At 41.6% G+C, this 14,050-nt stretch overlaps 1 protein-coding gene across 2 annotated transcripts; it reads left to right on the plus strand.

The window, feature by feature from the left end:
* Positions 1-672: 672 nt before the first annotated feature.
* LOC311111162 (adhesion G-protein coupled receptor G5-like) lies at positions 673-7,708 on the plus strand. Of its 2 annotated transcripts, none has more exons than XM_084153849.1 (14): positions 673-749; positions 1,163-1,231; positions 1,689-1,925; positions 2,101-2,275; positions 2,362-2,512; positions 2,758-2,880; positions 3,044-3,163; positions 4,078-4,117; positions 4,298-4,413; positions 4,514-4,632; positions 4,833-5,101; positions 5,222-5,327; positions 5,570-5,859; positions 6,136-7,708. In XM_084153849.1, exons 2-14 carry the CDS (start codon positions 1,168-1,170, stop codon positions 6,279-6,281), a joined length of 1,956 nt encoding a protein of 651 aa, XP_084009975.1. In that variant the 5' UTR covers positions 673-749; positions 1,163-1,167; the 3' UTR covers positions 6,282-7,708. The 2 variants fall into 2 exon arrangements, with proteins under 2 accessions (XP_084009975.1, XP_084009976.1); XM_084153850.1 differs by having other exon boundaries at positions 4,307-4,413.
* The last annotated feature ends 6,342 nt before the right edge of the window (positions 7,709-14,050 follow it).

Raw genomic sequence — 14,050 nt, forward strand, 5'->3', positions numbered from 1 at the left:
ATTGCTTCTGTGGACAGGTGTCTTTTATACAGGTAACAAGCTGAGATTAGAAGCACTCCCTTCAAGAGTGTGCTCCTAATCTCAGCTCGATACCTGTATAAAAGACACCTGGGAGCCAGAAATCTTTCTGATTGAGAGGGGATCAAATACTTATTTCCCTCATTAAAATTCAAATCAATTTATAACATTTTTGACATGCGTTTTTCTGGATTGTTTTGTTGTTATTCTGTCTCTCACTGTTCAAATAAACCTACCATTAAAATTATAGACTGATCATTTTTTTGCCAGTGGGCAAACGTACAAAATCAGCAGGGGATCAAATACTTTTTTCCCTCACTGTATGAGATCCTATCCCTCACTAGTTGATAAACCTGCAACAGAAAATGAATATGTTGACGTACGTTGAACTGGAGCCTATTCATTGATGCTCCTCTGGAGCATGCTGAAGTTCAAACTAGATTTGCATAAAACAAATGCAATGCCACCAGGTTCCTCTAAAGGTAAGATAAAGATATTAACATTTTGCGGCCATAAAATGATATAGGGAGAACACATTTGACTATGAACAAACATGAAAAAAGCAGCTCCAAACATTAGACGATAAGTTTGTTAAAGCCACAGTTGGATATGTAAATGTTGTGGGAGTTTACTGTGTTCAATGATGTAATTCTCAAAGCACACAAAGGTTTGATGGACTGTTTGCTCACCCCACAAGGACATCACATGTGAGTGAAATCAACTTCTAGCATGTAAGTAACTCTATGTTTGTGTTCATGTGTGAGGAATATGATTCAATCCTATTTGTCATTGTAAAGTTCAGATATTGAGTTGATGATGTTGTGTCATTATCTTACCTGAGTGATTGCAGAATGATATGTCTGGGAATAAGCAGACATCACTGTGTTGATAATCAGAAGGCATGGCTAGGTTTTGTTAGTGCTGACGCATTGTTGAAAACAAACAGAATGTGTTAGGTATACGTTGTACTATTAAGTAGTGTTACCCTAGGTGTCAAGCTGAAATTAAATTGTCAGGCTGCATAGTGTACTGAGTGTAATGTTGAATGAGTGGTAAGGGCTATGACAGTATGTTGAAAACAAGGATTACTTTGTAAAGTATGTTTTTGTCATTCATATTTTGTACTGCGCTACCCTTAAAACAGCCACAATGTTTCTTCTTCATCTACTTCTACTGATATCTGGAACACTGGCTGTGAATTGCTCAAATGCAGGTACTAACACACTAATTATTTCAAACTGTGTTACATTTTAATGCACTGTGGGACCAAATCAGTGGAGGCTGCTGAGGGGAGGACGGCTCATAATAATGTGTGGAACAGAGCTAATGGAATGGCATCAAACACATGGAAACCATGTGTTTGATGTATTTGCTACCATTCCACCTATTCCGATCCAGCCATTACCACGAGCCCGTCCTCCCTGATTAAGGTGCCACCAGCCTCCTGTGGACCAAATATTGTATAAAGTATTGATAGGGAGGACTTAAGTACACTTGTGTTGATATAGGTACAATTGGCATATTATTTTATACTGTTGTAATAATTAGAGTAAAAGCTGTAAATAACCCCATTCATGGTTGTTGCAACTCATAAATTGAATTGCAGGGTATCAACCAAATAATAATAATTTTATAAATGTTAGAGATCTATTGCTATTTCATTTCCACAGATGCTACCTTTTGTTTAAACACCACAACTGGGGAGATTTCGACGACAATAAAGATTCTACAAGAGACTATCACAATCAAAGATAAAGCTAATGATAATTTGAAATGCTATTGGACGTCCAGTGAAAGCTATGTTGAGTGCACCTCAATGAATGTGACCTCAAATAACCTAACTGAGTGTCAGACGGTGCAGATTACTGAAGTGAAGAACTCAACCAACAAGTTAATCTTCAAGATATGTGAGCAAAGCAACGTATTTTTTTATATTCATAATGTAGAAATTCTGGATGAAATGTGAAACTTTAGCTGTGATTCCTCTGTCATTTCATAGGTTTTGTATATTCATTGCAAAATGACAGTAATAATCCCTCCTAAACTGTAATGTTAGTACAAATGCTATTTTTTGTCTCTCAGCTTCATCCACGTGTGAGGTCACCAATTGTACTGTGGAAGCAATCACTGCCCTGATGAGAGGCATACAAGACCATCCCAATGAAGGTCTAAAGGACCTTAGAAGTGTCCTGAACATGCGAAATATGTGTACATACCTGTTTAAAGACAATCCGACCATGGCGATGATGTTTATTAGGTAAGTAACCAGCCAACCGATTTCCATTGACTTCTGACAGAGATGTAACTTTGATAACCTGCCCTGTATCTGTGCTGTATTTGCAGCGCTGAACGGGGCCTCATACACAACATCATGAACATCTCATTCACTGGAAATGATGTGTCCTACAACTTCAGTGATCTGGCTCTGACTGTGTTCAACCTGACCAACCTAACCAGTGCTAATGACAAAATGGTCCAAATAAAAGCCCCAGAGGTAGCGCTGCTGTTATCTGTGTTTGTGTTTGGGCATCTTGTCTCAAATTGAGGTCAGAGAGGTACCCAACCTATAGAACGTGTAAATGCCAAATGTATATGTCCTGAGTAAATATGTGGTCTGTGTATATTTTATGTACATATTGTAATACTCTGACTGCAGAAGGGAACCAGCTAATGAGAATGAGTATAGTGTGTCAGCTAGGTACTTATTTTCTCGCTAATCCATGGCTAAAAATCATTTAGCTCCTCCCTGAGAACAAACCTTACATTCCGGAAATATGGATCCCTATTGATGCACTCCAGAACATCCCAGAGGAAGAGCGTAAAGTGGGCGTGGTCACCTATAAATCACCCAATCAGTTCTTGGTAGGACTTCTCATATTATGCATCTATTCTATTATTCAATTCAATCATTCTTCCAATTCAATGAATTTAAATAAATGAAGAATTGTGTGGTTTGATGGACTAGGCTTTCATGAAATCGTGACCCTCATAATCTTCCATGTCAATATCACCCTCTTCTATCCAGTTTAAAGAGGAACTCATGAGAACCATGGTCATGCGGATAGAGATGGAGGGCGACAGACGACTTGAGAACTTGATCACTCCACTGAAGATGAAGTTCAAGTTGCTTGACCCTAAAATACCAGTAAATTGTCATCATAAGATGTAGGATGTTCCTGTAATTGAGCTCCAAATGTATTTGGACAGTGACACATTTTTGGTTGTTTTGGCTCTGTACTCCAGGACTATGAGTACAGAGCCAATGACTATGAGGTTAAAGTGCAGACTGTCAGCTTTAATTTTAGGGTATTTTCATCCATATCGGGTAAACTGTTTAGAAATTACAGCCCTTTTTGTACATAGTCTCTCCATTTTAGGGGACCAAAGGTATTGGGACTAATTAATTTATGTGTATTAAAGTAGTCAAAAGTTTAGTATTTGGTCCCATTTTCCTAGCACGCAATGATTACATCAAGCTTGTGAATCTACAAACTTGTTGGATGCATTTGTTGTTTGTTTTGGTTGTGTTTCAGATTACTTTGTGCCCAATATAAATTAATGGTAAATAATGTATTGTGTCATTTTGGAGTCACGTTTATTGTAAATAACAATAGAATATGTTTCTAAACACTTTAACACATTAATGTGGATGCTACCATGATTACGGAGAGTCCTGATTGAATCGTGAATAATGATGAGTGAGAAAGTTACAGATGCACAAATATCATTCCCCCAGTAAATGCTAACCTCCCCTGTTATTGTAATGGTGTGAGTTTATCATGTCTTGGGGGTATGATATTTGTACATCTGTAACTTTCTCACTCATCATTATTATTATTATTATAAACGGTTCACCCGATATGGATGAAAATACCCTCAAATTAAAGCGGACAGTCTGCACTTCAACCTCATAGTCATTAAATCCAAAGTGCTGGAGTACAGAGCCAAAACAACAAAACATGTATCACTGTCCCAATACTTTTGGAGCTCACTGTAGTTCATAGTTTATTCTATTATTGCATTTGTGTATCTTACAGTTGCAGTTGTTTTTTTCTACAGGTGAATTACAGCCTGTCATGTAAATATTTCAATGAATATGGTGTGTATATTTCTGTTACAGTATGTAGACCTACAGTAACTATGTTTGCATAAAACTACAGTCCTTCACATACCACAGTCCTTTGCATAACATTTTGTTGTTGTCTCATATGGTAATATAAGCTGTACACATACTGACTGCATTTGTGAATGACTAAAAATGGTACTCTCTTCCAAAAAGGGAACATAGGCCTCCCAGACACTGTCTTTTGGAAAACAGATGGATGTGTTACTAAGATCAACAACAGTGTGGTGGAGTGTATCTGTAACCATGCTACTCCATTTGCCGTGCTACTGGTGATCAATTTATATCAATCTATTTACCTATCCACATCATTCTATCGTAAATGTAATCTGGTGATAGTCGTCATGCTTTATCCATTCTTACCCCCTCCAGGTCGCTGACCTATCTATTGACAGTGTGCACTGGCAGGTCTTGTCTTACATCAGCTATATTGGCTGTGGCTTGTCTGCCTTCTTCACTGCCATATCCCTCCTCACCTACGTCATTACCGCGTATGTGACCCCACCTCACCCAAATGTTGTGTGCCCTCTTTTCCCTTCTTTCTCAATATTCAATTGTATCTCTTCAGTTGTATGTTTTATCCCATGTCTATTTAAGCATTATCCCTGCGTCTGTATATGACTGCACCCATATTAGTCATTTATCCACCCTGTTATATCAGTTGTCTGATATTATTGTACCCTTACTTTAGGAAGTCCAGGGTGGACAAAGCCAACAGCATCCACGTGTCACTGAGCGGGGCTTTGTTCCTGCTCAACACCTCCTTCCTGCTCAACGAGTGGGGGGCCAGTCTGGGCATCGGAGGCGTGTGTATCTTCATTGCGGCGGCCATTCACTACAGCCTCCTCAGCTGTTTCACCTGGATGGCCATTGAAGCTGTCCACCTGTATCTCCTCCTGGTCAAGGTGTTCAACACTTACTACCGACACTACATGGCCAAGCTGTCTGTCATTGGCTGGGGTAAATGAATCAGTTATAAACATGCTCATTCAGGTGCGAGAGACAGTGAAACAAGATATTGCGTACATGCAACCGTGGTCAGAAATTTGAATACACTCATCCTGTGTGTGCACTGTTCAGGAGTCCCTGGTATCATTGTGGGAGTTTCATTGGCAGTCAAGGACATCACACCATTATATGGACCTACAAAAATGACTATGGCAGACACTAACCAAACAAATTCAATGTGAGTAAATGTTATCTTTCTCTTTTTGAATGTTCACTTTATATCAATACAATTTCAGCGGTGGCCTAATGTACAGTTGTATATTTATGTTCCTAATCAATGATCTATTTGGAGATCAATAGGTGAATATTAAGGACAAGGTGATTATGTGTTTGGTAAAGACCAGATGCAGTTTGTCCAATATAATCACTGTTTAATCACTATGTCACTGCATTTTAACCAACACTCTGTCCTCGCCCCAGCTGCTGGATCATGGACATCCCCTTCTTCTACACTATGAACCTGGCCTACTTCATCCTCATCTTTGTCCTTAACTCTGGCATTCTGTTAACGGTGACCTCCCGGATCTGCCAGCTGCAGCGCTATGGCAGTAAGGGCAAGCCTGGGAAGGCAAGCCTGGCCTGGAAGGACATCTGCACCGTCCTGGGTCTGACCTGCCTCCTGGGCATCACCTGGGGCCTGGTCTTCCTCAGCTACGGCTATATCAACCTTCCCATCCTCTACCTGTTCAGCATCTTCAACTCCCTCCAAGGTGACCCAGGGAACATCACGAAAGACAGGGACGGACAGAAAGAGATATTAAAGCTGATGTAGAGGGGTGGAAGGGAAGAGAGTGGAGATAAAATAAGATTATGTACAAAGGGAGAGGAGTCTCAGGTAGAGAAAAGGAGGGCGTGTGATGTTTAGTATTCTCAATCATACTAACTCTAATCAGCCCCATGATCTTGAATAGTTTGAAAGCACCTGTTATTGAGCACCTATGTGGGTGCAGTTTGGGTGATGATCTGTCTGTGTTTCTCTCTCTAAGGATTCTTTATATTCCTATGGATCTGTGGCACTGCCAGGAAAGACAGGGAGCGGGCGGCGAACACCAAGAGCACATCAGCAGCTCTGAACACCTCTACAGCCAAACCCAAGGAGGAGATGTTCCCTGGCAACAACCTCTACCAGTAAACAATGTCTGTCCACGATGGAGATCACTCATGTCTACTTAGATGGCAAGGGGAGTTTTTTCTCTGCGTCTAATGGCATACGCATTGTCTCTTTCTTTCTTTTTCAAATTGAGTTATGGTTTCTACACTGGTTGTGTTGATGTATTTTTTTCTGTATCATTGCAATGTATTTATTGGGAAAGTGCTTTGAGAGAATTATTTCATTTGAAGTGTATGTTGGTTATGATTATCAACCTTCATTAATATACGATCTCAAGTTGCTGAACTGACTGTTGCATAATTAGTCAGTGTAAAACTAAAGGATTTAGTTTCCTGCATACCATGAGGTTTCTCTATAATTGCTGTGGTAAAGCAGAATGAAATTAGCTTCTCAACTGTACTGATAATAAGGCACACATATATATTTTTTTATGATACTATCAATATTCTGTTTCAAATTAGTTACGATAATGTTGTCGTGACGTGACTTACTTTAATGTATGACTGTTATTTATCGAATCACCTAACTATGTTTAATTGTCACTCGATTAAATTAATCATGTAACAATTAACTCATTATGAATTTGGGGCATCACGGAATAAGTTGTTTAACGAGTTACCATCTCCCAAATTAAACTCTTAGATATATATATGTTATATATCGAAAACAGTCACTTATCAAATAATTAGTGTGGAACCCCGTATTATCGGCACATTCAACAGCGTTTAAGAAATATATTATCTTCAACAGTGTTATCTTGTGATCAATCCATCAAAGTTTTGTGATTATTGGTGTCGTAAAAATGTTAGCTAACGGGTTAGCAATTAGCATGTTTGACATTTCAGTGGAAATACTACTATCAGCTTTTTGATAAGCGGTTTAGCAAAAAAAAATACGTCCCGTATTATCGGCATACGGTCCCCAGTTATCGGCCACCTTACTATTTTGTTCAATTACAAGATATATCTGTTTAATTTTGTTCAAAAAAGAGACACCAACCTCGTATCCGAAGTGTTTACTAGATAGTTGACTAGTTGGCTAGCCTTCCGGTAAAAGATTATGACTTGCCTGTCAACTTTTCATTGCGTAGCCCTCCCGTGGACTCTTAAAAAATTGTTCTTCACCAACATATTCAGTGTTGTAACCAAATAATGTCTCATCATTTGTTTTACAGATTAATCTTATGTTTTGTGAAAGTAGATAACAGTTGAATACTGAAATATGAGTATTAATAATTTACATCAAATAAAACTTTAATTTCAGTTATGTGCATTGACATAAACAATGAAAACAATGTTGGAGTTTGTGTTGCAGAGATGCACTTGGAAAGTAAAGGAAGAAATACACAAGATGGGTTGAATAAATATATATATTATATTTTTGACATTTCTTTGTACAAATAAATCATTTCATATGAACACAAACAAAACAAACAATTAAATCTCCACCTCCATCCTTATATTGTCACAAAAATCACAATATAAATCCAGCTCCACCGCTACCTCTGGATCCCACTGCACACACCTGCAGTGGAACCAGTGCTGGCAGAAGTCACAGCACACCCATGGCACCTCGGATCTACACTCCTGAGGGGAGCTTGCAGGCGGATCATGCTCCCCGCAGCGAGCACAGCAGGTGGTGTCTTCTTTTATAAAAAATAAAATAATAATATGATTAATATGGTTTTGCAAAATGTAGAAGTTCTTCAACAACAATAGTAATTGATACAACTGAGAGAGAGAAAAAACTATTATAAAGTACCTGAGAGTGGTGCCATGGGTGGCGTGACATACGTGACCGGTTCAGCTTTTCTCTTCCTTTTCTGTGCTGCAGTTTGAGAAAAAGTAGTGTTAGACAGAGCATGTTGCATGAAAACCCTTTTCAACTTTTTTTTACATCAATACCTCTGGAGGAAGCTGCAGAAGTTTTGGAGGAGGTGGAGATGACTTGAGGGCTGGTGCTATGGACTGTAGATATGTAAAGATATATATTTTTTACATTGCTGTTTTATAAAACAGATAACAAACAGTCATTTTTTCATAATTTAACATGTGATTACCTGTGGAGGTGGCGGTATTCAAATTGCAGGGGGCAGTGACACCAGACGAGGCTGCTATGGTGGTGTGACCAGGGGAGACGGAGGAGGCAGTTGGTCCAGAGGAGGCCATGTTGGTGGTGACAGACAGGGGGGGTGGTGTGCATCGTGGTGGTGGTAGACAAAACCGCCGACGATGGCTTGGAGGAGCTGGTGTTTGTAATGGTGGGGTTGAGGGGCCAACGATGGTGTGGCCGGGAGAGGAGGCACGTGGCCTTCTTCTGCAGCTGGGGACTTTGGCGGCTCCTACAGGTGTTGCACACTGGGAGGCACTGGTATTGGTGATGCAGCTGTCAGGAGTGGTTCCAGCAGGTGGTCCAGCAGAGGCGATGGCGTCAATGGTCTCATCCATGGCAGCCCTCTCCTGTGCCCTCTGTGTTCTGAGGGCTGCCCGACGCTCTTTCTCCTCTGCCTCGGCCCTCTCCTTCTCACCCCTCTCCTGCCACTGGCGCGTGTATTCCTCCCCGGTCCAGCCGATACTTCAGGACAGTATGGATGTGCCCCAGCTCCTTCGCTATCAGCCACCCCCCTCTATTAGGGGGTGCTCTTCTAGAGCTAGGGCTGGGACTGGAGCAGGGGCTGAGGGTCCTCCTGTGGTCTCTGGGGAGGAGGTGCTGATGGACGGCACAGTGCTGCTGATTCCAGGAGAGGCGGTGGTGGGACCCGATAGGGACCGAGACGGCATTAAACGGGACCCTTCAATGGCTGAAGGGTCAAAAGGGAAGAGGCCACACTTCTTAAACCCTTCCACCACATAGCGCATGTCCTTGCATCGCTGGTAGGAGTGGTCAAAATGGCTAAGGTCTCCAGCTACCTTGGAAAACTCAGCCTTTAAAGGGCCAAAGTATGCCACGTCCAGCAGCTGCAGGACATGGGTGCAGTGTGGTGGAAGACAAAGAAGTATAACCCCTTCCCTTAGTGCCGCCGCGAGCACCTCCAGGACCATGTGGCTCTGGTGCCCATCGAAGAGGAGAAGGAGAGGGCGCTCTTTCACTGCATGCTTAATGAAGTGCTGAAACCACTTCCTGAACAGGTCCCCGTCAATGTAGCCACTGCTTGACCGTCCATACAAGGCTTGGGGGGGGCCTCCCAGAGTGTAGTGGCCACCGGGGAAACACTTGGGGTAGATGATAAACGGGGGGCCGTCCTCCCCAGCTACGTTGAAGCAGGCCAGCACTGTGATGTGCTCCTTGGTCCCCGGAGCCTGCTGGTACATGTGCTTTGCGCCCCGGGGAGCCAGCACTTTGTGCCTGCTCTGGTCGCTACAAAACCCAGACTCATCGCAGTTATAGATTTGTCTGGGTTTCGCCCTCAACCCACTCTCCTCCAAGTGCTTCTCATAAGAAGTGAAGAAGGTGTCCATCGTCGGACGCGTGGCACACTCAGCTCTCCCCCTGTCCAGGGTGTCCGGCCTCCTCATGCTCAGGTTCTTGTGCCTCCTCCTGAACATTTCCCACCACCTCTTCCCCAGTGGTGGGATTGTTTCCCCTGGGTGCCGAAACCTACAATAGAATATAATATATAATTGTCCATCCAGGATGTAAATGTTTGTGTTGGCATCACCATACACATACACATTTACATCACACACATTGAGAACAGTCAGTCCACTAATCTACATACATAAACACATACCTGCGTATTTTGTCGGCGTATTTCATCAGCCTCTATCTGGTGAATGGGAACCCATGGCTGGCACAGTAGATACAGTACTGCACCAGAGAATTTTCATCCTCTGGTGCAAGCAATGTGGGTGGTCCACTGCGACAACCATGGGTCACCCGGCCGCTCAGCCTGTCCGCCAGGGTCTGCCGAGGCACCTTGGTAGATAAGAAAAGAAAACTGTTACTAGCAGATATAATTCACATACACATGGTCCTAAAAACAAAATATGCCTAACCTTGGCAGCCTGGTGGATAGCCATCCCTGCCCCGCAGTCCTCCATGGCATGGAAGATGTCCACCTCACTCCACTGCTTCCTCTTGACTTTCTCCATGCTGTGGTGTTAATACATGTAGCTAAATAACTTGGCATACTATACACATTTTAGAACGATAACTCAATCTGAATATGTATAAACATTTACATTTCAAAGCTAAGGCATTGAAAGGTGATGAACATTTTCACAATAACTGAAAGTGTACCCACATTTTTTGTTTGATGTTATTTGTAATGAAAATGTGTGTCCCATTTAGTTTAATATTGATGCATACATTGTAACATTTGACTAAATACTGCCTCTATGTAGCTGTTGTAAGATGAAACATAGCCAACAGTGATAGGTGTCAAAAAGTTAATGGTTCAAAGTTCCATTTTTTTTTTTGCAGATTAAGCAAAACGCCTCCGTCAGAGGACTCCAATTTTGATACGGTAAAGCTTGACAACATGCAGCTGTTTTCGTGATATGTATTATCTAACGCTTACAATTTCTTTCCTTTTTGCTTACTTAGCAGTTCTATCAACATTTAGCAACTACGCTAGCAATATTAGAAAATCTGTTAGCTATATTTCAGAGGTAAAAAGTTGGATATTAAATTAGGTCTGTCGCGCAGTCGAATTTTACAATATGCAGCGTGTTCCACAAAATATGTACATATATAACTTTTTTGAAAACATAAATTACACTGAAAATCGGTGGTCAGCTAGCTAGAAGGGTGTCGTTAGTCGCAAAACGTACCGTTATTTTCCAGTCCATTTAAATGTTGAGCTCGAGGTGATTTAGTCCTCCAACCGCTAGAGAGTGTCCGAAGTTAGGGGGTGTCCGATGTTGGGGGAAAATTAGCTACCTCTTATCAGTCTCATTCTGAACGTCGCATAATCCTTGAACCTGCAAGAACCCTAACCTTATTGATGAATCAGCAAAACACAAATTGGCTCAATTATTTAATGATTTACTAACTAACACAATACAAACACACACACACACACACACACACAGGTTATTGATTACTTACGTAATACAATGAAAACAGGTCCCTAGTGGACTGGACTAACAATAGCATGAATGCTTGGGTAGAAGGAGGGTCAGAGTGGAAGGGAGAGAGGGGGAAAGGAGGAGACAAAGGAATTCACCTATCGGACATTTGTAAACTACGCTCACGGAAATACAAATGCTTAGAACCCTAATCATTGCTCATTCGGATTAGAAATGCAACATGTACAGTGTGGAGAACAAGTATTTGATACACTGCCAATTTTGCAGGTTTTCCTACTTACAAAGCATGTGGAGGTCATACATTGTATGATTTTTAAGTAATTAATTTGCATTTTATTGCATGACATAAGTATTTGATACATCAGAAAAGCAGAACTTAATATTTGGTACAGAAACCTTTGTTTGCAATTACAGAGATCATATGTTTCCTGTAGGTCTTGACCAGGTTTGCACACACTGCAGCAGGGATTTTGGCCCACTCCTCCATACAGACCTTCTCCAGATCTTTCAGTTTTCGGGGCTGTCGCTGGGCAATACGGACTTTCAGCTCCCTCCAAAGATTTTCTATTGGGTTCAGGTCTGGAGACTGGCTAGGCCACTCCAGGACCTTGAGATGCTACTTACGGAGCCACTCCTTAGTTTCCCTGGCTCTGTGTTTCGGGTCGTTGTCATGCTGGAAGATCCAGCCACGACCCATCTTCAATGCTCTTACTGAGGGAAGGAGGTTGTTGGCCAAGATCTCGCGATACATGGCCCCATCCATCCTCCCCTCAATACGGTGCAGTCATCCTGTCCCCTTTGCAGAAAAGCATCCCCAAATAATGATGTTTCCACCTCCATGCTTCACAGTTGGGATGGTGTTCTTGGGGTTGTACTCATCCTTCTTCTTCCTCCAAACACGGTGAGTGGAGTTTAGACCAAAAAGCTCTATTTTTGTCTCATCAGACCACACGACCTTCTCCCATTCCTCCTCTGGATCATCCAGATGGTCATTGGCAAACTTCAGACGGGCCTGGAAATGCGCTGGCTTGAGCAGGGTGACCTTGCGTGCGCTGCAGGATTTTAATCCATGACGGCGTAGTGTGTTACTAATGGTTTTCTTTGAGACTGTGGTCCCAGCTCTCTTCAGGTCATTGACCAGGTCCTGCCGTGTAGTTCTGGGATGATCCCTCACCTTCCTCATGATCATTGATGCCCCACGAGGTGAGATCTTGCATGGAGCCCCAGAACGAGGTTGATTGACCGTCATCTTGAACTTCTTCCATTTTCTAATAATTGCGCCAACAGTTGTTGCCTTCTCACCAAGCTGCTTGCCTATTGTCCTGTAGCCCATCCCAGCCTTGTGCAGGTCTACCATTTTATCCCTGATGTCCTTACACAGCTCTCTGGTCTTGGCCATTGTGGAGAGGTTGGAGTCTGTTTGATTGAGTGTGTGGACAGGTGTCTTTTATACAGGTAATGAGTTCAAACAGGTGCAGTTAGTACAGGTAATGAGTGGAGAACAGGAGGGCTTCTTAAAGAAAAACGAACAGGTCTGTGAGAGCCAGAATTCTTACTGGTTGGTAGGTGATCAAATACTTATGTCATGCAATAAAATGCTAATTAATTACTTAAAAATCATACAATGTGATTTTCTGGATTTTTGTTTTAGATTCCGTCTCTCACAGTTGAAGTGTACCTATAATAAAAATTACAGACCTCTACATGCTTTGTAAGTATGAAAACCTGCAAAATCTGCAGTGTATCAAATACTTGTTCTCCCCACTGTAGTAACGAATTTGACATGATTGTTCTTTAAGTCCCCACCGACCATTTCCCACATTCTTTTTGGTAGAAATATTGTTATCCACTTTTGGATGTCGGAGATTTGGCGTGAAGAATCTCTGTGTTAACAAAGGGGTCCTTTCTCCCAATACTTCATGGCAAGGAAGAGAAAGTCTGCACGGTATTTACGACCCGTCATAAAACTGTTTAAAACCTTTGCCTAGCCGGCATCTTTAATCCTCAGCCCATGAGGGCAAGTCAGGATAAAGCCCACATATTCTCAACACGCTGAGACACAGCACTCTCATGTGATAGACATTTTCACACAGCCTCGTCATTATTAGTTTCACAATCTATCCCTTGATTTTCTACAGTCTAGCCAACTATGGAAAGTGTGTTTTAATCTTGTAATATTTTTTACATTTGAACTAATATCACTTCTGCAGAAAGTGTCTCACTGTGAGCAGTAGGTTCTCAAATGCGCTCACGATTGACCATTTCCTTATGATTGTGAAACAGAGACATCCTCTTTTCTAGTTATTTTCTGGTGAGTGGCAGAATTAGTCTTAGAGATGTTGTAACGATGAATGTCTGTATGAGACAAATCCCACCATCTAGGATTTTTTTCTGATTTTCACTGAAATGTTTTCAATATATTGATTTACCTAACATTAACCCCTCACACACCAACCCTTCCCCCCCAAAAGGACTATAAAGGAAATAAGCTTTCAAGCTTTATTGTGTTAATTGTGTTATAATTGTGTGTGGAGGCGTCTTATGTACAGTATGTTTTTATTTTATTTTATTGTCTAATAAATTGAATCAATCACTAATAAAAGTGTTGTATTCATTACATGCTGTGTTTACAATAGCCTACTTGTATTCACCCAAGTAGACTATCGTGGAATTTGACAAAGAAATCAACTTCCTGGATGTGCAAATATGTCCAACCCCATCTGTAATTGTAGTGACGATATGAAACCAGGAAACATCAAC

This window comes from Coregonus lavaretus, assembly GCF_964263955.1.
Source record: "Coregonus lavaretus genome assembly, chromosome: 37".
In the NCBI taxonomy this organism is placed as follows: Eukaryota; Metazoa; Chordata; class Actinopteri; order Salmoniformes; family Salmonidae; genus Coregonus; species Coregonus lavaretus.

What these genes read in the sequence shown, in the direction of transcription:
- LOC311111162 (XM_084153849.1), top strand. Translation starts at nt 1,168, where the DNA reads ATGTTTCTTCTTCATCTACTTCTACTGATATCTGGAACACTGGCTGTG. An exon ending in ATGGCGATGATGTTTATTAG is followed by an intron (nt 2,276 to 2,361) that starts GTAAGTAACCAG and finishes CTGTATTTGCAG; the next exon opens with CGCTGAACGGGGCCTCATAC. An exon ending in CATCTTCAACTCCCTCCAAG is followed by an intron (nt 5,860 to 6,135) that starts GTGACCCAGGGA and finishes TCTCTCTCTAAG; the next exon opens with GATTCTTTATATTCCTATGG.